The sequence below is a fragment of the Anser cygnoides genome, chromosome 1 (genome assembly GCF_040182565.1).
Source record: "Anser cygnoides isolate HZ-2024a breed goose chromosome 1, Taihu_goose_T2T_genome, whole genome shotgun sequence".
NCBI classification, from domain to species: Eukaryota; Metazoa; Chordata; class Aves; order Anseriformes; family Anatidae; genus Anser; species Anser cygnoides.
The window spans coordinates 128549298-128571855 of record NC_089873.1 but is presented as its reverse complement, the minus strand read 5'-3'; the positions used below and the strand labels follow the sequence as shown (position 1 = coordinate 128571855).

Sequence of the window (22558 nt, the reverse complement as noted above, 5' to 3'; positions counted from 1 at the left end):
AGAAGCTGTGGATGCCCCATCCCTGGAGGTGTTCAAGGCCAGGCTGGATGGGGCTTTGGGCAGCCTGCTCTGGTGGGAGGTGTCCCTGCCCAGGGCAGGGGGGTTGGAACTGGATGGGCTTTAAGGTGCCTTACAACCCAAATGATTCTGTGATTCTGTGAAATAAATACTTGAACTATAGGTCTTTAACACGTGGCTATGACAGAGCCTTAAATTTCACAGTACCATCCCCAGCCATTTCTGCCTCCCAGGTCCTGAAGAGATGTCAGAAGCAGGTTAGAAATCCCCACCTTCATCGTATTAATGTTTAAGCAAAAAAAAAAAAAAGAAAGAAAAACTGTAATAACTTCTTGCCTAACGAATGCCATCCGACACGCACAGACCCTAACAGAGACCTTTGCCTTCCCATCGTAAACCACAAAAGGAGAAAAGCAAAAGAAATCTCTACACTCAGAGCCACCAACGCCGCCACCAGGAAGCCGGGAAGCCCGAGGAGCCCTCCCAGCCACAGCAGGGAGCCCGACCCTGCGGGAAGGCTCCCGGGGCTTTTCCTCCTGCCCCACGGAGCCGCTTCCAGCCGGGGCAGGAGCGGGACGTGGGCTGCGCTCCCTGCCGACAGGTGAGCGCCCACGAGGCGGGCGGCACGGCGATGGGGCCCATCTCACCTCCCCTCACCTCACCACAGGCGGTGAGGGAAAGTCGGCTGGGCCGCTCTTACAAAAGCGGCGGCAGAAATACCAGTTATTTCGCTAAGGGCAGGTGTGGAGGAGGACAGGGACACCCGTTGAGACAGCTGTTTATCAGGATGGCAGGGCGTGCCTCCGGAGGAAGTTAATTAACCTCACCTCATCGCCACCACCAATATTAAAAAAATGCCAGAAAAATCCCGATAGCTCCTCGGTAGCCCTTCGGAGCGGAAAGATGAAGGCTTGCGGGGGAAAGACTTAGTCACGCAGTTCTCCGCCCGCCTGTGCCCAGCCCTGGACCAGCCGCCGCGCAGAGCCCCGGCCGTGCCTCGGCGCCTTCCTTCCTCCCTCCTCCTCCTCCTCCTCTCCCCAGCACCCAAACTTCCAGGGGAGCCCCGCTCCTCCCGCAGGCCCGCAGCCGGGCGGGCAGCCGCGGCTCCCGGCGATTTGAGGAGCCTTTGTCTTACACCCTGCTAACTCGGGCACGGGCGGCTCGGGGCGCTTCGGAAACGCCGCAAAGCCCCGGCGGTGCGCGGAGCCGAGACCGACGGGGAGGGGGAGGGGGGGGGGGGGGGGACGGCGACACCCCGGAGGCCTCCCGCTGCCCTCCGTGCGCTGCCCCGGGACTCAGAGCACGGGTCCCACCGAGCCAGCACGGCTCAGCACGGCTCGGCTCGGCTCGGCTCGGCGCCTCCCTCCCTCCCTCCCTCCCTCCCGCAGCCCCGCGGGGCCCGGGGCCGGGCCCTCCCGGCCGCTGACAGCACCGCGCCGCCCCGGCACTCACCGCCCGCAGAGCCGAGCCGAGCCGAGCCGCTCCCGGAGCCGCCGGGCCCCGAGCAGGTGCCCGGCCCCGAGCAGGCGGGGCGGGTCCCGGCGGCCCTGCCGGCCGCAGCTGCTCCCCACGGGCGCGGCGGCGGAGAGAAAGGGCGGGCGGGGAGAGAGGAGGGGCGGGCGGCCCGGAAGGGGAGGGATGGGGCGGGACGGCTTGGGGCGGGCACACGGGGGCCTCCCCTCCACACCAACGCCGCCACACACCGCCAAAATAAATTCGAGGCTGGAAGAGAGGCGCTGTCAGTGCCCTGCCTTGTGTCTCCCGGGCGTTTGTGAGCCTGATCGGAGACGCAGTGCTGTGCTCGATCCATGGCCTCACAGGCCGTGAGGTGGTTGTTATGTGAGCTGTTTACGTTCACTGGACAAAGGTTACTTAATCTCGTAACCTCCTGACTAAATTTACTTCAGAGAAGCGGTCTTGGTTTCCTTGTGTTCCCAATACCAGCACATGCTGCTGACTTTGGCAGTCCTTCAGACTTTGGGCTGGCACCTTCCTGCCCTCCTTTTACAGGACTGATCCTTCAGATCTCCGTCTTCTTAACCTTGGCAGAGTTGCTGCACTCAGGACTGAGGGATCCCTCTTCGTAGCTACGGTTCTTCAGTCCTTTTTAAACCAGCTCAAACACGAGGAAATTTCTCCTAATACCTGACCTAAACCTCCCCTGGCGCAGCTTGAGGCCATTTCCCCTCATCTTAGAAATATATATACAATCATTCAGGTTGGAAAAGACCTCTAAGATCATCTAGTCCAACCTTTAACCTAGTACTGAAGTCCATCACTAACAATTCTCATACAAAATAATTTCAAGCATCTTCAGCAAAATGCTTGGAAAATTTCATGTGGAAAGCATAAAAGTACATGATTATTTTTAAATTTGGTAGTAGTCTTTACAGTTAAATGTGACTGCAGAAGATCTACTGAACCATATGATACAGAAATCCAGTCACAACTTTCACTAAATAACTCCTGCTTCTTCTGTGCCTGGCTGGTATTTTCATTAACAAGAGCTTGGGGTGAGAACTGGGCAGAGCAATCTTCAGGTTGAGAAAGTGAGACCAGTCCGGGTTGATGCTGTGCACCCACACTTTCCCAAACAAACCTGGGCCCCCAGGGCCTCCCACAGCCTTCAAGGCTCCACCAGGTCGAGTCTGGCACGCCTTTCATGACACACAGGGTGATCACTGCACAGCTTCATTCCCAAGCCCAAGGAATGGAACTAATACAAAGCGATTTGGTTTTATTCCCTGCTGTGGCTGGCGTTATGGTTTGCCTGCTCTCTAGGTGTAGCGAGGTGAGCACTGCCCTGATACTTAAGCATAGCCAACCCACCACTATGTGCATATGGTAAACTTACACATTACATACACTATCCAGTACTTCGTTATTAACCTCTTGATTTGAATTCCACTTAGATGCTCACGAGCCATCATACGCTGGTTGGAGTTAGATGATATTCAAGGTCCCTTCCAACCCAAGCCATTCTGTGATTATCCTGATGGGTAACATCAGGCGTATACACAAGGGTCTCCGTGGTAGGGGCCATGTAGTCCAGGAAAATAAGAAATTAAACACACTTTGCAAATTAAATTAATATTCAAACTAGTGCCTATTAGGAGTTCCCCAGCATTGTTATTCTCCATCCCTAAATTGTGAAGGCTATTCTATTGCACAAGGCTTGACAATTACTACTTATTAAGACTAATTATTTTAATCTATTTCCATGTTTTTTCTAATTAGGTATCATTAGAATAGAGAATAGCTTTCATATTCCTTTAATGTTTAATTTAGTAAACATTCCCTTTGGAAACAGTACGGCTGTGGTTTGCATGCTAAATACTTGGAAATTACGGATGGAAGTAAGCTAGAATTTGAAAGCAGAAACCGTCAAGAGATAGTAGATAGACTTTACCTATCTGTTCTTACAAGCAGGCATTTTGTTTTCCACATAAAACTTTACTATTGGAGCCAAACTTTGCTGAATGCTATGCTAATTTAGAAAAAAAAAAAAAAGGCAGAAATAAAACTTTCCTCGATCCTTGGAGGGTCAGGTCCAGAAGCCTGGGCTTTCCCATGCTGCCAGGCTCACCACCACAGCCACCATTTCTGCATACCTGCCCTCCACCAAGGTGGACTAGATAAATGAAATTCAAAGCTCTTTGTAGGGAGCGGGTTAGTTTGGTTGCCTTACACAGTTCATTTTGGTGTGTGTAGACAGAGCCCGCAGATGGTTATACCTGAAGGAGAAACAGCACATCGGAGCGGTGAGAGAGGATCTGCTGCAGCAAACATCTGCAAAGGGAAGATTCACCACCAGGAACTGTAATGATGGTTTTAGTGGCCAACCTCTCTTAATATTTAAAGGGAAATCTTTAGTTTGTACTTCACTGTTTTATTATGCCTCCTGATAAGACTTGTGTGGCCTCGTTAACTTTGATCTCCACTTTTAGAGCAGTTTCATGTTTGTGTTTTCTTTTTCATTTCTCACCTACCCGTCCCTCAGCACAAACATTCCTTCTTGTCTTTGAGCTACACCAAAATATTTTTGCCAAACCACAAAGCACGTCTGCTGCTTTGAAAAAAAAAAAAGAGAGAGAAAAAAGAGTAAGCTGCCTAAGTCTTTGCAGACACACAACACGTTCGCTTCTTCTAATAATAAAAAAAATAGGATTTCTGTCATTGAGTGGAATAAAATTAGCTAAACCTCCAAGCTCCCAGCGAAGGAGTGTCAGCTGTTTGTCTTCATAAAAAACTGAGATACTGGTGCTTAGGTCAACTCCTGAGGTTACTCGTCAAAATAACTTTAAATCTGAAACACCTCATCCAGACAAGAATTTGGTCCAGAATAAAGTAAAAGACCAGATGTGGTGTTGTAAGAGCTTTGTTCAACAGCTTTCTGGAGAACAGTGGTATTTTTTTCCAGTCGAGGCTCAGAGCAACAGATAACAATTCCCTCTTTAACTGAGGAAATAAGCCCCACATTATTTAGCTCTGAAACTTACGGAAAGCTGCAAAGCCATCGTTTAATTAAAACCTGAAGGAAGGCGAGAGGCTGACTGGCTGCACGCCTGGGCTCCGATAGTATCACCAAATTACTCTTTAAAGAGAGCCTGTAGCGAGGCTGCAGCCCCGTGACGTACGGATGCCTGCGTGTTTTATTTACAAGGTCCTCGCGACTTTCCTGTAACGACACGCAGAAGCTGCGCCGTTGCCGCAAGGCGTGCGGCCTGCGTAAACCTGGCTGGATTTTTGCAACTTAGCAGCGAAAACAATTGCTATGCATGAATTAATACCGACGCGTGACACAAGTGCAGGTAACAAAACCTTACACGCAGCGGCTTTGAACTAGGCTTAGCGTCCCTGTGTCGGCTGCCGACGGGCCTGGGGAGGCCGCTGAGGCGCAGGGCCCAGGAAGGAGGCAGGCCGAGGAGCCCCTCTGGTGAAGCGGCCGGATGGGAAGTCTGAGGAGGGAGCGGTTTCAAACAGTACAGCATGACAGGAGGTTGTGGCGCTACCCATACTCACCTCTCTCAGTAATTTTAATGATAATCACTTGTAAACACGCGCACAGCATCCTGGCGTTCTTCAGCGACGGGACCTCCAGCCATCCCTCTTCCCCCTCCCGCCTTCCACCAAGTTACTCACTAAAGCCACCAACAGTTTCGTTTGTTACGGGGCACTTTCAGCCCCCAAACATAAGCTAACCTCTTTAAAATTTAGGTTAGAAATGCAACTTGCTTGCCGGAAGGAAAGCAATGCTGACGCAGTCTTCAGCTGGGGAGGTTTTATCCACGTCCGACCAGGCCTGTGTGGATTCATTGCCTGTGACAGCGGAGCCTCGTTGCTATCTCAGACGCACTACTGCAGATAGGCAGTCTCCAAAAAACCTCTGATCTTTTGTCTCTCTGCCAGCGATGGTGTGGACAGTCTTTGTCCAGGAAACTGGAGAACAAACTGCTTCCAGCAGTAGACCACAAGAATTTGTATTCTCTAGCGTTTATTTGTTTGAACTGATAAGAGGTTTAGGAAAAGAAAAATGAGAGTGAAAACTTCCTTGTCTGAGATCTTGCAGCAGGAAAATCAGGAGTAACTCCACAGTACTTATTGGTATTAGACCTTCATAGCTCTGCATGTTTACCATGCTAATAATGATATTTCAGAAAATTTTGCCATCTGTATATTAAAAGAGAGGTTATTCTGAAAAGGGAGGAGTGAGCATAATATAGTGTTGTCATAGATATTACCGTGGTACTGCTTACTGTGCTGCTCATGTACTGAATTTGGTGAGTGTAGCTGTTATTTATAGAAAAAATGAGGAAATCATGCCAGAGTAATTTCCTTGATTGTAAACATATTTCACACCCATTACATTTTTTCTCCAGCTATGTAATTTAAGGTTCTCGGGCCCACTCCTGTACAGTGTCAATCACCTACAATTGCCACTGACTTCAAGTGATGCTAGAAGATGCAGGTGATAATGCATAGCTTGTGGTTTGAGTTATTTATGTAACTATTTTAAAATCTTAGAGCAAGGACTTCATAGAGAACAGCACATTGCTTACCTTTTCTTTCTATTCATTGAATCTCTCCTGAACAATAGTTGTTTTCTTCTCTGGAAATCATTAAGGCTTGATTTCAGGAGGGATACACTTCTATTTTTGTAAAGCTCCCAAGTGAACACCACGCACTAGTTTCCAGAGCATTTATTTTTATCCTGAGAATTGCAAGCGCCAAGTAATCATGCAGCCCACTAGTTCAAAAACATTACTATCTCAGTCTTGAATCATTAGAAATACTATAAACTGTGTTATTGTACTTTAGTACTACAAGCTGGAGAATGAACAAGGTAACTGAGATGAAAACAAGAGTCAAAAATTACTCAGGTGGTCAAGAAACCATTTTCTTGTATTTTAGGTAATTATTTTAAAAGCTTAAGCATCCTTCCTCTTACTGTTTCTGCCTGCAATTTTAAGGGCTTTTACACTTAACATGTTGCTACAATAGATGAGTTAAATTGGCCAACTGAGTGAACAACAGCACCTAATTTTCATCTGTGAGAGATAATAACGGTAAGATAAATGATGGGATAAAGAACTGGGGAGAGAAGAACATTGTGGCTTGCAGTGTCCTGGACTGATATTGCTGCCACTAAAAGCATAACAAAAATGTATTTTAATATCTCAAGGTTCAGATTATTTTTAAGTGTACGTATATATATGTATATATTCTGGAAAGTGAATGAACCTAAAAGCTGTTTTTCTTAAGATTAAAAAATAAATAAATGCAATCACAATACACATTCTCCAGGTTTTGGCGTAGTGGCCCAGCAGTTACTCAAAACGTAGTATTGGTGCTGCAAATCAGTGTCCCAAAGTGTCAGGTAACGGACATTTATATAGGCAGCAGAGGTCAACAACCACTCTTCACGTTGGTTTTGGAGGCAACCAACAACTTGAGCAGCATTCCTCTCAAACGAGAGCAGGAGTAGACAGCTTTTCAGTCTCTGCATTGTTCTTGCAGAGGGACGGAGAAGGGAGAGGTAAGGACGAAGTCCCACACATCGCTACAGCAGGTCAAGCAGCATGTCCCCACCAATTAGTTTGTGTGCTGCTTAAATGACAGTCTTGCTCATTTTTCCAGTGCAGCATTTGGGAAGTGGCTTAAAGAAAACAAGAAATAGACCTCACAGAGTAAATCACTAGCTCCTGAGTATGAAACCGCTTGTATTTTAATACCCTTTCTACAGGTAAGGAACAAGCAGGTAGTCACAGGAGTGACCTTAGAGGTGCTACTGGCAAACCCTGCTCAGCAAACACCACTGGAAGAGACCAGGGTCCCTTCACCACGGGGGCGTCTGCTCAGTGGTCTCACCTGCTGTCCTGAGAGCACAGAGCGCCTCCTGGATGTCAGCCAGCTTAATGAGAAGGTACCTGCTAGGGATGTATTTCACGTTTTGGGTTTGGAAGGGCTTTGGCTGAGAACGTTTTGGTTTGGGAAGGGACTGTGGCTTAAGCCCTTTGTGGAAGTACATCTGCTGGGGCTTCCAGGCTGCTTCGCAGCGCCAGAGCTGCCCTGGCATCCCATGCTCCCCTCTGACCAGCCACGGCAGACCAAAGGCTGCCACGCCACCTCGGGCACGTGGGGTTGTGAAGAAGCAGAAGGGCTGCAGTGCTGAGGCCTGAAGTACAAGCCTGGTGGCGGCAGGGGCGCCTGGAGTGGCCAGCCACCCGAAGAAGCTGCATAAAGCTAACGAGGCTGGGAGCTAACGAGCAAAGAGTTGCTTTTTGAGAGGTGGCAAAGGGAAGACCAACATCCCACCAGCCGGAGTAGCAGTCTGTGCTATTCCTGTTGCTTTCTCCAGACTTATAATCTGTACAATTACAGGAGAGCGGATGATTCCCCCACTCCTAGCCCAGTATCGCTAGATGAAAATGCAGCCTCGGGGTCCGGATCCGCCCACCACCGATGCTGCTTCATTTTGAAGTGAACACACGTGGAGGCCAGGAGGGCTGCTCGAGGCCTTTGCCGAGGCCTGAGACAAGCTTTGGGTGTTGTTTCCCAGAGCAGTACCAAGGAAAATGCTCATCCTAATCAGGGAGTTACTGCAATGCCCAATTACCTTACCTTTATTTATGCTTTAATAGTTATACTAGTTATTGAAAATAAATCTGGGAAAAGACAGTAGCAGTGTCAGATTCTTCTTGGTGCCTGAGATAGCTACATTTGCGTTATTTCATCATGCTGTATTAGCTCTACGCATTACTAGCAAATATTACGTGCCAGCCCAACTTTGTTAACAACTTATTTTTTCATTTTAGTAACGTGCTTTTAGTGTTTTAGTCTGAGTTCTGTTTCGGTTGTTCTCTGACACTCATTCCTGTTTTGCAAATCACTTTAATAAAAGTATACTGAAAGAAAAATCCTTTCATCCATTCATGAAAATCCGTTTAAGGATCATTGCTCTAGTCTTTTCTTGCTGCTTCTTACAGCTTGATCCTCAAATGCTTTACAGCAGCAAAACTCTACAAAGGACGTGGATGAATCACTAGTGATCTTTCACCACAGTTCCAAGGCCACCAACAAATTAAAAATAAAGCTCTCTGGGCAGATGTGAATTACAGCAGCAAATATTAATATTGATACAAAGGATTTGTATCGCCTAAAGCAAAAGGTGGGAGCAATTTAACCCCTCAACTAACAGTACTTGCTCCAGATGTTCAAACGATTCTTTAAGGTTTCATTTGAAAGCAGATATAAAAGAAAATACACATGGCCCTTCTTTATAACTACGGACCTACCATATGTCCTTTAATCCTAGTAAACAACTGAGTGGACAGATCACATGAATGATTCAAGAGTTACTAAGAGCAAGATGAACTGTCACTATGGAAAATATTAATATACTTCATTATAAAGTAAAATTTCTAATTTTTTTTAATTTTCACCAAAGTTATGATTTTTAAAAATGTATTTGCAGAAGGTTTTCCCCCACATTTCACTAGAATACGAAGAACATTAATACTGCAACTCCAAGCAAGTTGCTTTCCAGGTAGCAGCACGTGCATTTAGCTTGGAGAGAAGTGGAGCATTTACGTTACAGGTACCGTTACAGAACACATCTCACACACTCAGCAGAACAGCGTCTACTGGCCATGGCTCAAGTTCTCTTTTCCTCATTTTCTTTGCCAGGTAATACCCCAGAGAGCTGAGGCCTCACACTGGTTTGTATGCCGTCACTAGCACTTCGGGTGCCATAGTTTGGAAGCCCTTACCTTATGGCTTTTCTACCACTGGCCTACATTTATTCTATGTACTGGCAAGACCTCAGAAAGCAAATTAGTGTATGGCAAAGGAAACAATGGTGAAATGTTTTAAGGCTCTGAAAACTCCTTCATTTACTATTTCTGAAGAAGCCTGTGAACATCTCAGCACAAATTAACATGTAGGTATTTTTAAATTAGCCTTTTTTTTTTTTTTGCAAGGATTAAAAGAAAGCTAAGAAACAAAAGTTAAATTCGTAAAGGAAAATGTATTTCACCTTTATACATGCTATACATGTCATGCAAATAAAGAAATCTACAGGTTATACAATGACACCATAAAATATCATGTGACATTTGTCAAATACAACATATCACAGCAAACCAAATGGTTTTGTTTGTTTATTGTTTAAGAAATAAATGTAGGACTAATTTGGAAGACACAGTACCATGCTACGGCTTACTGCACAGTCAAAAGAAATTATTTTTCTGAAGTACACCAACATAAATAGCTGGATTGCTGTAGGTATGCTTCCTGTATACATCGCACATAATTTCATTGGTTACATCCCCACTGCTGGCTTTAAAGAGCGCAAGAATGGGTCTACAATTGAGCTCAAGCTACATTTTGAACTCCCTTGCACATAAAAAAAAACAAAACAAAACCCAAGTTTTCACTTCATTTTATGTTAGTTTCCAAAGTGAGATGTATTTATAATTTATTTATATAAGGAACCGGACAAAAGTGTCCTCAAAGCAGCACATAGTCTAGCATAAAGTTATCATAGTTTACCAAGAGAAATAAACGCTGTATGGCATGTAACGTCTACACATTATACATCTTGATGTGAATTCTTCCATACAGATGCTTATAGGATATTAAGTAGGCTAGCAGTGTTCACCATGTGTCTCTCAGCCTTGGTATTTCTGCTGCAATGTTTGGATATTATTTTGCTGCTGACTGTACCTTGTTTTGTTGAGCCTCTAAGGAAGACAAAATACTTCTCCACATGACAGCAAGCCTGCTGGTATTTATCAAGTGTCCGCATCCTCAAAGGTTAACACGTTATCTGCCCCCCGACATACTCATTTGCATCTACTACAGTTATACTATATGTATTAAGGGATTATACTAGGCATTTTGCCTACGTCGTTCACAGGTGTTACACAAGTATGTTTTTAAACACATAATTGATAGTCGCTCCAGGACTATAAGTATTGACCAATAAGTGCCACTAGTGACTAAAACTGCCAACATAACCGCAACGTGATAACTTCCACACTCCACAGTCAGTAAGAAGGCTCTTACAATTCCATTAATTTTGTATTTTTCAAGCCTTTTCACTTATAGTTTTGAATTATACACCCGCGTATATGTTGCCAATAATTCCTTATTAAAAACAAAAAAAAAGACAGGCACAAAACTAAAGTACAGTATATTATTTCATTTCAATGCACCGTGGGCAAATTTCTTCACTATTTACAAGAAAACGACTTCTAAATAGATGTATGATAAAATTAAGGAAGAATGATTTTAAAATAAAATGCACAAGTAAAAATCACAGTGAAGTGTTCAGATGGATTTTAAATTAAAGGAAATTTTAAGTGCTTTACTAGCAGCTAAAGCTCAGATTCTAATGCATAGTCTTCCCTGAAACCGTCCAGGTTCTAGATCGCTGTTTGCCACCAAAAGCAGACAGTTATTCAACATATTCCCTGGGAAGACGAAGTTATATTCAGCTCCGATTATTTGAAATCCAGTGTTCAAGGGCTGCAGAAGCTTTTCCAAGTGACAAGCTCATATTTTACCGTCAGTAGCATCACAGGGATATATATCCTCCACAGATCGCCACCTCTGTCAATTAAAAAACAAGAGAAGAAAACCAAGTCAGCTATGCAAGTTACATGACCTCAGTTCTGTAATTTAGAATACACTCAATAAAATTAGCTGTGGAAACGTACTTTGAAATTGTCATTAAAGCCTAGCATTTTTTCCCCCACATTGTTTGTCAGCTTTCCAGGATAAGTGATTCTACATCATGCTGCAAGTCTTTACAGCAGCAGAAAAAAGCAAGCAGCAACGATACTATTTTCTAGGTTGGCCCCACTCTTAACTGTTTTCTTTATGCTAATGTGCTCCAAAGACTTACAGGAAAGGTATTTTATTAATGTCGAAAATGAGCAGCTCTCTTCTCACTACATTCTGAATGGAAAAAGGAAATGTTTCAATTTACCAGATACTTTCAGTTGCTATGATACATGCAGTTTACATATAATGCCCATTTAAAAAGAGCTGCAAATGTGAAAGATTGTGCTACATTTAAGTATCTAAGAGACCATATGTGAAGAGAGGAAGAAAGCTGGTGTTTACAACTGCTCTATCTTCTGGGAAGCTCATAAGTAATCACAGCAATTTATCACAATACTGTACCTTTTCTTGTTCTGCTGAAAAGCGAGGTTGTCAACAGATGGAATTAAGTGTATTTTCCTGTCCTGGGCTGTTAAACCCCTCAATCAAGTTTTTGTTACAGTCATCTAGGCTAATGGTATCACTGGACGTCTTGGAGTAAGTAGCTTGGCCTGTGAAATCCAAGAGATCTTCAAGAGCCTTGGCATTACTTGTCCCATTTTGGTCCAAAGAAACACCGGGCATGAGTTCATTCATGGGTGAATATTCAGGGATAGAGATGAGTTCTTCTTTTGAAACCGGGCTATAGAAAAGATATATGAAAAGATGATGCAGAATAGCAGCTGTGTAAATTTTCATTAAGCAACAAATTAATCCTCTGACCATCTAAAACCTACTACTTATCTTAGGGCCAGCTGCAGTAAACCTTTACCTAGAATGTGTCCCAACCCAAACAAAGAGAGATTATCCTGTTCAGGAAGAAAGGTCACAATTTATATTCCTTAAAGATTAAGGTTTGTGGTACCTGTGGGACATGAACATTCATTCCTAAAAAACACATTTCTGGTAGTTTACTGAACTGAATTTACTGACCGCTCATTTCAGCACCTGCACCCTTCCATTACCTAAATATTAATTGCATCTCGCAAATTATTGTCCTACTCCTGCAAGTACTTACTTAAAGCACTCACACTTCACAATTTAAAAGATATTTCTTAATACTTTGCAACATAGTTCAGACATAGAAACGCCAGAATTTAATTTAAGCAGCATTGCAATCAGCTGATGCTTTACAGAGACTACAACAGCAAGTACCTTTCAGTTTAGAGAAGAAAAGGCAGAACTTTTGTGCATCAGATTCAGTAAGACCAAATCCAGGTGGTGCTCAATGGGTTTAACACAGATCAAAGAATATAATTTACCTCAGTGGCACTGAGCTGTAGAATTTGCTGCCAGATGAGGTCATGGAAGCAAATATTATCAGCAGGTTGAAAAAGGAGTTAGATAAACGCATGAGGAACAGACTGATCTGTGGATATTAAACATGGCTACGCAGACGTCTACCCTCCAGCATCCCTAATATAACACTTCTGTGTGGTATTGGATTGCAGGAAGTGGTTAGGCTCAGGTGCTCGCCCTAACTAGATTTTCCTGTTCATACTTGCTCAGACAGAACAATGGCTTAGGTGGACTTTTGGTCTGGCCCAGTAGGGCACTTACGTATTTATGCAGATTTACTGGAAACATGTAAACCGTATGAGAGGTTAATTTACCTTGTTGGTTAATGAAATGTTGTATAAAAGTTTCATGTTTAAAATTCAGAGCTAGCTTTCTCGTAACAACCTTAAATTACCAACTTCCTTCTTTCCTGAGTCCTTCAACCAAAATCCAACAGTATTTAATACGTAGGAAGTTACTTACTCATTCTGATAGACTTGTTCCAATACAGTACTTAAAACTCTGAATTCATAAACTTACTTTATTCTGTTTGTATGGACAGAGAAAAGCTTATGCATCATAGCTATACAGTCTTGATATAAATAAAAAAATAATGGTGGCATCTGAATAATATCTATAGTAGCTGTTTTCACAGTAAGGTGTTCTGGGATCTATCTGAAAGGTTTGGGAAAATTTGTATGGAATCCATACAACAATGGTAGAAAGGTTTTGAAGTTCCCCTACCCACAAATATGTGAGAGTGAGATGAGGGTCAGACTCATCTGAAACAACCAATTTGTACCTTGACAGAAGTGGAATACACCACAGCTGACACCACTATCCTGATGCATTGTGGAGTAGGTGAGAAGTAAAGGAATAAGTATTAGCAAATGAATGTATGTGTCTAATATGAATTTCACAATTTCTATTTGTAGGTATGGTCTGTACCTCACGTCCATAGACTGAACCTCATCTGTTGAGTCTTCCATGCTGTTAGATTTCCCATCAACAGCTTCCAGCTGAATAAGTCCTGGAACTGACTTTAGTCCATTAGCAACTACATCTTGGGAAGGGACTACAGAGGCAGCACTTTCTAAGCTTTTATTTTTTAGGCAGGTTGCCAGTCCATTGATCTCTATAAAAGAAGGTTAGAAATTATGACAGTAGCAATAGCTTATTAAATTAGTTTTTTTAAAAAAAATCAGAAATGCTTTTAAGTTACAAAGTAGGAAGGAGGACTGCCAATGAAGTAGGGATTCAGTTTCATCTATGACTCACACTGTACTTTCAATCCTCCTTTCCACTCTAAAATTGTGCTTTACGTTACATCTTTTAATGAAACATGAAGAGAATGTATCATCTTTTACACCATTTACTAAAAGCCCTTAACATAGGAAAGTAAACAAAACATAGATAAATGCCACAGCTATTTTTTTAAATTAATTCTTAAAAATACGTGTTGTTTTCACCAAGTCAAATTAAATCTTATTTTCATCAAGACTCTCAGCAATGCTATAAAAAGCTTGCAAGCTTGGGTGCGTACTGAATTTTTTTTTTTACCAACAGAACTCCAACATAGGTTGCAGCAGCCAAACCAATTAGCAGACTGGAACTTCTCATTTACAGAAATGCTATGTCAGATAATAAATGGAGAAGGAAATTTCTTCTGCTTCTGCTTACATGGCTAAACAAGGGTGAGTCCCCAGTCTGTAACGCTTGTGACTGACATAAACCTAGCTATTCTTTTTGAGATAAAAGCAAAGAACCTGTGGTAATACACAGTGTTATGCCTGAGCAAAACTCTGAAAAGAAATAGTTATTAAAAGAGGCCCTAAAAATATGGCAAGCCTCACCTGGCTGATTGAGAACAAGGACTTTTGGTTGCTTTTCCACATTCAAAGTTGATGGTATCTCCAGTTTTGGCTCTTCCTTCTGTAATCAAGTAACAAATCAACTGTATTAGACAAAGTAGTGTAATCTTCATGGAACTGATTGTGTTCCAAACCTGTGGGAGTACCCCCAGGGTCAGGGGGTGGTCAAAGTTCATCAACAGTATTAGAGAAATTTTTTCTTTTAATATTGGGCTTAAAAAAAAATTCTCTGAAAGTAACTGAACAAACGGTTTTCTTAGTAGAAAGTTTACATTTTAAGTGAAAATTTAACTGTTCATAACTTTCTGGCTGTACACACCTGCCTTGTTCTCAAAAACTACATTCCTGGTAGCCTTAACATGGAGAGCTCAATAACTAATTCACTGGCTGATACAAAGCAGAAGATATATCAGCAAACACTACAGCTCCAGCATTCAGTACTACCAGCAAGGGATGAGTTCTTCCCACCTCACTAGGCAGTCAAGGAGGTACATCTACAACACTTGCATAAAGCTGTCTCTCTGTTGCAGTGGCACAACAGTAACAGTCGTTCCCAGTTCTAAAATGCAACTAAAATTTGGGTGTAGAGCATACCTAAGTATACTTACTATCATAGAACAATGCTAGGGTTTAATTTTCACATGAGTTTAAACCAAAACAAATCCTGAAAAAACAGTTTCATACCTTTATTTCTGGTGTTTCACTCCTCCTTGTTCTCTTCATTATTTCATCTATTCTCTAGAAATCAAAATAAAATGGTGTATGAGAAGGCAGGCAGAATATTTAACACAAGAGATAAAGAAAGAAAAGAAGATAAAAAAAAGTTGTGTCGTTTCATGACTTCATCCCTGCCTCTCCTGAAAAAGGGAGAATAAATAAGAAAAGTAAATAAAAGATAGAAAACAGCTGGTAGCTGGCTTTCACCTACCAGAGCTCACAAAACAGGACTTTCTTACTAGATGGAACTTATAGGCAGACAGACATTTTAAATACAAGATGTTTGTAGTTTTGAGTTGTGCTCAGCTTTGGACAAAGATTTATTTTAAAACAACAGCTATTACTTCAATCTAGTTACTTTTCCCATTTCCAAATAGTTGCTTTAAAAATAGTTAGGGTTTTTGGAATGAATGAGTAAAATGAAACATCTGAAGTTACTCTTGCTAGGAATGTGCAAGGAGCTACCCTAAAACCTCTTTTTTCTTCTCTGTTCATTAAAAATAACAAAAACCCACACAACAACTACTCCCAGCAAGCCCTGTTTCTTTGCACTACTGTGAAAGGAGACTATTTCAGATGTAAAGCCATTTTGCTTTGGTATTCTAATCTGCAACTGCAACATGCCTCCAGCTCAGTGGTAAACTGTTAAAAATAACATATTGGAATAACATATATGGAAAGAAGGCCTTCTATAACCAGAAAGAGGCTCAGCAACTCTGCAGCTGTTCTCTCTTGCCACAGAGCTGTATGTAAAGCTAAGCTATGCAGATCCAGCCTTGCTTGTGCAAAAACAGTTGCAGAAGAGAACCCTGCTGCCTCTGCACAATGTAACCAGAGACAAGCCAGGTGGGAAGAAACCTGTTTATCCCATTAACTTTCTCAATTAAGAACACAGAGCTTTTGTTGAGTAAGTTTTAAAACAAAGTCACTCATGTTCCTCAATAGCCTGTGATGTCCTGGGTTGGGTGGCAATCAACATTTGCCTTGGCATGCCATTCCCTGTTTGTCTCAGGCATTTAACTTTGTGGGTTGAGGCTAATTCTGTGTTTGTTCACTACTTAGAAGAAAGTCATTCGCCTCAGGCAACTCCACTTTGTTACATACGCTGATGCAGACATTCCCCTAACCTGTAAGAAGCAAATACTAAATTAAGCATAAATACTAATCTGTAATCTTCCCCTACCCGCCCCCAATGTTATTTCTGGATTCTACTGGGTACTTCTCGCGTTATATATGTAAACAAGACCTGAAATAAGCATCTTAAATGAGACACAAATACCTACCTTCTTCCGCTCCAGTCTTTCTTGCTCAATTTGCTGCATGATTTGCTCCCTTTCAAGACGAAGTTGTTCAGCTGCCTCACGGGCTTTGATTTCCGCTTCTTCCCTCTAATCAAAATGTGCAAAATACGATAGGTCCACTATTTATTTCAGGACGATTAGTGGATAGTATAAAATATTTTATTTCTATGTATACATAAATATATGTACACATATCTGTGTTTGAGATTATACCTGTTTCTCAATTTTGGCCTGGAGCTCTTTTTCTTGCTTTTCTTTCAGCATTTGTTCTTCCTCAGCTCTTCTCTTGGCTTCCTCTTCTGCCTTTTTTCTAGCTGCTTCTTCTTCACGTCGTCTTTCCTCCTCTTTCTTTCGAGCCTCCTCCTCAAGACGAAGTCTTTCTTCTTCTGCCTTTCTTTTCTGTTCTTCTCTTTCAAGCCTGCAAATATACATTAGTACGTTTAAAAGGTTTCATCTTATTTAGCATGAATCCTGTGGTATGTATGGCATACAATCAGCATTAACTGACTCTGCATCGGTGACATTTTCTTGAAAAATACCAAGAATGCAAGAAAGAGGTTGAGCACATGCCCAGAATATCAAAGTTTTATTCCAACCTTAAATATAATAAATATATTAAATATAATATCTCATAGAAATTATACTTCCCTTTAAAAACAGGTTTGATTAAAGAAAAAAACACATTTCCATTCTAGTTTCCAATGGAATATAAAGAAATAATGTTCTGTAAGCTTCAGAAATAAGAGACATCCCTCTTCCCCAGTACTTCACTTAGCTCCCAGAACACTGGTATCTATAAACAAGCATATATTTCTGTCCTTCATTTTAGCTGAAGATAAACACATTGGATCAGTAGCAGCAAACAAAATCCACAAAACAGTGATATGCTCAAAAGAGTGGGTCTAAATATTCCACCTGCGCTGTTCACTGGCCCACTCAAGGACAGCATGTTCCTTCACCATCACATTCAAGAGCTGTTTTGACAACTGAACAATCTTATCTCTGCATACTGGGGATTTGGGAAGTATTTCTGTTGGGCCAAACTGGCAGACACTAGTGATTTTTTTTTCCCCAAACATTCTCAATAAGAACAGACACAGTTGCATTTAGACATGTAGAGTTAGAGATTTAATATTAGGGAAGGAAGGCGTGATTAGTTGACATATGCAACCAGCATCCAATATGGAGAACAACCCAAAAACTTACTCCAGGAACAGAGCCAGAAATCCACTCTTCAGACACGGCAACGTTCATTGTGCCCACACTCTTAAAGCCGTCTGAGGGGTCTGGAGAACAAGTCTTATGAGGAGCGGCTGAGGGAGCTGGGGTTGTTTAGCCTTGAGAAGAGGAGGCTCAGGGGCGACCTTATCGCTCTCTACAGGTACCTTAAAGGAGGCTGTAGAGAGGTGGGGGTTGGTCTATTCTCCCACGTGCCTGGTGACAGGACGAGGGGGAATGGGCTAAAGTTGCGCCAGGGGAGGTTTAGGTTGGGTATTAGGAAGAACTTCTTTACTGAAAGGGTTGTTAGGCATTGGAATGGGCTGCCCAGGGAAGTGGTTGAGTCACCATCCCTGGAGGTCTTTAAAAGACGTTTAGATGTAGCCCTTAGTGATATGGTTTAGTGGAGGACTTGTTAGTGTTAGGGCAGAGGCTGGACTAGATGATCTTGGAGGTCTCTTCCAACCTAGACGATTCTGTGATTCTGTCAAGTGCCTATGTACTGGGCAGGGAGATGAACTTCAGGTAATTTTTTTGAATACAAGCCTTGCAGTTTAAGGCATAAACTGTTACCACATGATGATTTCTTCTACATGAACTAGCTCATTTAAAACTGCCTCAGATGTTTTTACAAGGTACTGCACATTGCAGTGTGGACATACCCGAAGTATTTGGATGAGTGAGTTTCTTCAGGCTTCTTGAAGGGGCAAAATTGCTATTTTCTAACTTCACCAGTCATAAGGACTGCATAAAGACACTAATGAATCATGGATCCAAATTTAAAGAAATTAATACTTAAATGTAAGCTTCTGCCTTGATTCTAAAAACATCACAGTTTCAAGCACCTTCAGTGGTACAAGTCAAATTATTAGCTAATAATTTTCACAAATCAACAGTGATACCTTTCCCGTTCTTCTCTTTCCTGTCTCTCCCTTTCTTCTTGTTCTTTTTGCAGCCGGGCCTGTCGTCTTTTTTCAGCTAGAATTTTTGAAGCTTCTTCTGCATCAGTTGTTCCTGCTGTGATCTTCCCTGGAAGAAGACCAAGGGTGGAAAGTCAGACAGGGAACTGAGAGAGTGCCCAGTGCTTCCTCACTGACACAGAGGCTAAAATGGGCCAGGTTCACGCTGTTATGCCACCTTTGCTTTCCAAAGCATACATCAGCATTTTCTGCAGATAGAATATGAGACAGGTAAGGGCATCCCTGTATTGCAACGTTTTCACATTCTTGTTAACAGACATTTTTCATACACTAGTAACCCTGGTAAAAACTATACATTACTGCTTCCAACATGTACTTTTACGCTTACTCATAAACCCACAGCCAAGTACCTTCACAAAAAGAACAGTTCTCCACTGTTTGAACGCCCCGTGGACCCACAATACCTTGCAATGTGTTTTTGCAGTAAAACTCACCTTCACTGCTTTCAGTCTTTCCTGCAGCAGGCACGTGCTTTTCGGAAGCCACCTGGCCTGCCTCATCGGGGCGTGCTCCTGGGGATTTCTGATGACTGGCATTTTCTTTCTCTTTATCTGCTTTCTTTTTAGGAGTTTCCTGGTTGAGATTAGAAGTGGTGCGATGCTTCACAGGAGAAGCTGGATATTGTTTGGCATTTTTAGGAGACTGAGGATAAGTCTTTGCAACTGTCCTGATGAGGGAAGACAAAAATCAAAAACTGTCCATACATTGTGCAACTTCAAATCAAGTTCCATCTTTATATAGATCATTCTTCCTTCTTCTTGGCTCTGGTTACATAGGAGTATCAGCTGTTTTGCACAATGCTGCATAGAAATTACCTGGATGCAAGCAATCAGAACCTGAAATGCAGGGGACTGGCAAGCAAGTGCAAATGACTACAGACTCCTTTAGTAAGACCAGTAATACTGTCTGAGTTGTAGGAAAGCAACCACAGACTACCTGAAAATAATTATTTTCATAATTCCATAATCATTTTGTCAACACTACCGTATTCAATAGCCTACCTCAACATTTAACGTGAAGCTATGACTGCTTTCTGTCTGCAGCAATGATGATGGGCTGCAACGTGCTGCTTTCCTCTGAATACAGCCTTCTCAAACACTATCTTTCACTAAGAAGTATCTTTAAAATGATTTGTTAAAATAGCACCAAATATTACTATACACCAAGGTAAAGCCTGGCACTGCAAAAGAGACAGAACTGACCAAACCATTCCACAGCCCGTTCCTCTATTTCAGCTGATGCTTTCATCAGCACCAAAAAGCAGGACTCAAGGCTCAAAGCCCAGCCTGTGTAACCTGCTAGATGGCCCTACTTGTGGAAATAGGATGGCACAGCAGCAGTACTGCTGATAGCTCATTTGGCAGTTGCATACCTTAGATCACTTGATAACCCTGAAGTCAGTTCTGGGAACGTGAAAGGGCAAGGACAATTGATAATGCTCACCCATTTTCAGTACATAAGAGAAGAAATTACAAGGAAACAAAACTACACACAAGAATCATTCATTATTTATCTAACAGCAGTAACTAGCACCAAACACTTCTAACATTCAGAAAAGCTGGGCTGTGTGGCTAAGCTTATGTTATGTTATGGAAGTAAAGAGATTACAATCTTAAAAAATGATTTATGCAAGCCCCATTACAGGAAACAATCCTACATTAAAGTGAGCATTACACAAGCAGTTTTAACCTTCCTTATAGATATATACAATTACAATATAAGTGTATTATCCCTTATCACTTTTTTAATCTGCACACGATACAGTTTCATATACTACAGCCTATTTTCTGTACTATATACTCATTCTGGCAGACCACAGGCATGAAAAGCATGGGCAATGTCTTAAAATTAATGGACTAGAGTGCAAAGCTTTGTATAAACTTAACTATAGTATTGCGTGGCCAGAGACAATTACAACCGGAACAGGATTTGCATTACAGAGCAGATGATAAAAATTACAAGTCTTTCAACTCCCCCTCAATTTGTGAGTTCAGGAAAAGAAATGGTTCTTTTCCACCATATTATGTTGCACTTGAAAAAGGCTGAGACACCAGAACACAGGGAGCTCACTTAAAGTTGCCCAGTTTATGAGGGAAAGACTGTAGAGTAACTGCACTGCCTGTATGCTCTTGTTCCCATGTAGAGCCATTGCAGACTGCAAAAGCCCTTGGGCTAGTGGAACAGTAGCACCCAACTAAATCTGAAGTTCAGCTCAGGTACCCGCTGCCCTCAGGCCCAGGAACTCCCTGTAAGCTCAGTTCCTTGACCTTGCTCCTCCCATGAGCTAAGCTGTACAACCGCACCCAGCCTCGTACCCTGATGATCCTGATGTCCTGGTTTGTCCTTAGACCTGAATAATTACTAAGGCCTTTGCTGGCTGTCACTGGACTCTTAGCTGACTGGTCACCAACACCTGACATGCCCTGGTCACCTTTTTTGGGTGCTGTGGGATGGGGACCTGTGAGTGAGCTCCCTGTCCCTGCCTGCCCTGCTGCCACCCACAGCTCCTGGATCGCCTGCCGTGCGGTGCAGCCCACTCCTGCTGCTCCTGGACAGAAACAGGCATTGGAAGATGTGGAGAGGCATGTCAGCGTTTCCATCTCTTGCAATAAACAGCAATGGAAAAAGCTGATTAACATCAGTTGGTGTGAGTCTAGTCTGTTTTTATCATTGCCTTTAGTTTTCTCTTCAGGATACAAATGCAATTCCCAAGCCCTTCTTCTAAAGACAGAGATTTCAGAGTCCCTACCTACTTCTGTACAGTCTCAAAGAAGTGCCTCACCATTACACCATTTCATTTCATAAAAATATAATGTGTAAGTAGAAAGCAAACAACCTTTATGTTTCCCCAGAGCACAGAGGATGCTTCTTGCCAATTGCACTGTTTCAAAGCATAGTCACATCTTGCTGTCTTACATTTGACTTTGCCACCTATTTCCTGCAAGGCTTTCTATTTAACTTGTTTTGACAGGAGAAGCAAAACAGTCATAACTGAGACTGAGTCATTTTCAGTATTAGTACAGAAATAAGTAATTGTTCTCTAATAAAGATGTGACAATCAAATTAAAGAGGCTGGTAGGAAGGAGTCTACTCATGAGACCTACGTATCTTGGACTGCATAGGAATTAGCGCAAACTGACTGTACAACTTACTTGTTGGACTAGAAACATGTCCTAAATGTATGAAGTAAAACATCTTGAACTTTAAGACCTACAAGATTTTTCCTTATAACTCTTTGGCCATAAGAACATGTATGGTTTCACTTGTTTTAAAGCAACTAAAAGGGAGAAGCATATGAAAGCCAGATTACTGTAAGGACAGCAAGAGTGTACTGTGAGGAGTGAAAAGCTGAGAAAGCCCATCAGGAACAAAAATCTTTTTTTTCCGGAAGCTTAAGATCATTTATTTGATGCCAGAATAAATTATTAAATATTGTTTTTCCCCCCTTGTATTTAAACATCGTCAACTTCGCATTTTTAACACTCCTAAGCACAGGCAGAACTGTTGATGTATAAAGCTTTCCTACTACTAGTATTTAGATTGACACCACTTCCCCCCCCCCACCAGAAAGAGACAAACTGATTGCGAAGACAGAAAATAGGATCGTTAAGGCAAATGATCAAATGGATCACTGGGGTCTGCTCTGGTTTAAATTTTTTTTTATTTATTTTTTTGCCTTGGGAGAAAAGGAAGGGAATGGAATGACATGCTGGTAAGAATGTGGGAACACAGGAAGCATAACTGATGGAGATTGATTAATTAAAAGACTCCTGAAAATCCAAGAAGTAACAACACATCAGTTGTGTAAAAGTTGGGTAATCCAAGTCACTAGATTTTACAGGTGAGTGCA

General features: G+C 42.3%; 2 protein-coding genes across 14 annotated transcripts in view; both read right to left on the bottom strand.

The window, feature by feature from the left end:
* BCLAF3 (BCLAF1 and THRAP3 family member 3) overlaps window positions 1-1632 on the bottom strand; it is a 34104-nt gene extending 32472 nt beyond the window's left edge. Inside the window, exon 1 of the mRNA XM_048066731.2 lies at window positions 1471-1632. The gene's annotated coding sequence lies outside the window, so the exon portion shown is untranslated. The remainder of the gene's footprint in view (window positions 1-1470) is intronic.
* Window positions 1633-9524: 7892 nt separating this feature from the next.
* Window positions 9525-22558, bottom strand: part of MAP7D2 (MAP7 domain containing 2) — a 78059-nt gene continuing 65025 nt past the window's right edge. For all 13 annotated transcript variants that reach the window (XM_066981078.1, XM_066981087.1, XM_048066714.2 and 10 more), the window contains 9 exons: window positions 19143-19375; window positions 18631-18757; window positions 16724-16928; window positions 16493-16597; window positions 15177-15230; window positions 14475-14553; window positions 13570-13756; window positions 11707-11986; window positions 9525-11130 (listed from right to left, as the gene is read on the bottom strand). In XM_066981078.1, the coding sequence (XP_066837179.1) occupies window positions 11737-11986; window positions 13570-13756; window positions 14475-14553; window positions 15177-15230; window positions 16493-16597; window positions 16724-16928; window positions 18631-18757; window positions 19143-19375 (1240 nt within the window). In that variant the 3' untranslated portion in view covers window positions 9525-11130; window positions 11707-11736. The remainder of the gene's footprint in view (window positions 11131-11706; window positions 11987-13569; window positions 13757-14474; window positions 14554-15176; window positions 15231-16492; window positions 16598-16723; window positions 16929-18630; window positions 18758-19142; window positions 19376-22558) is intronic.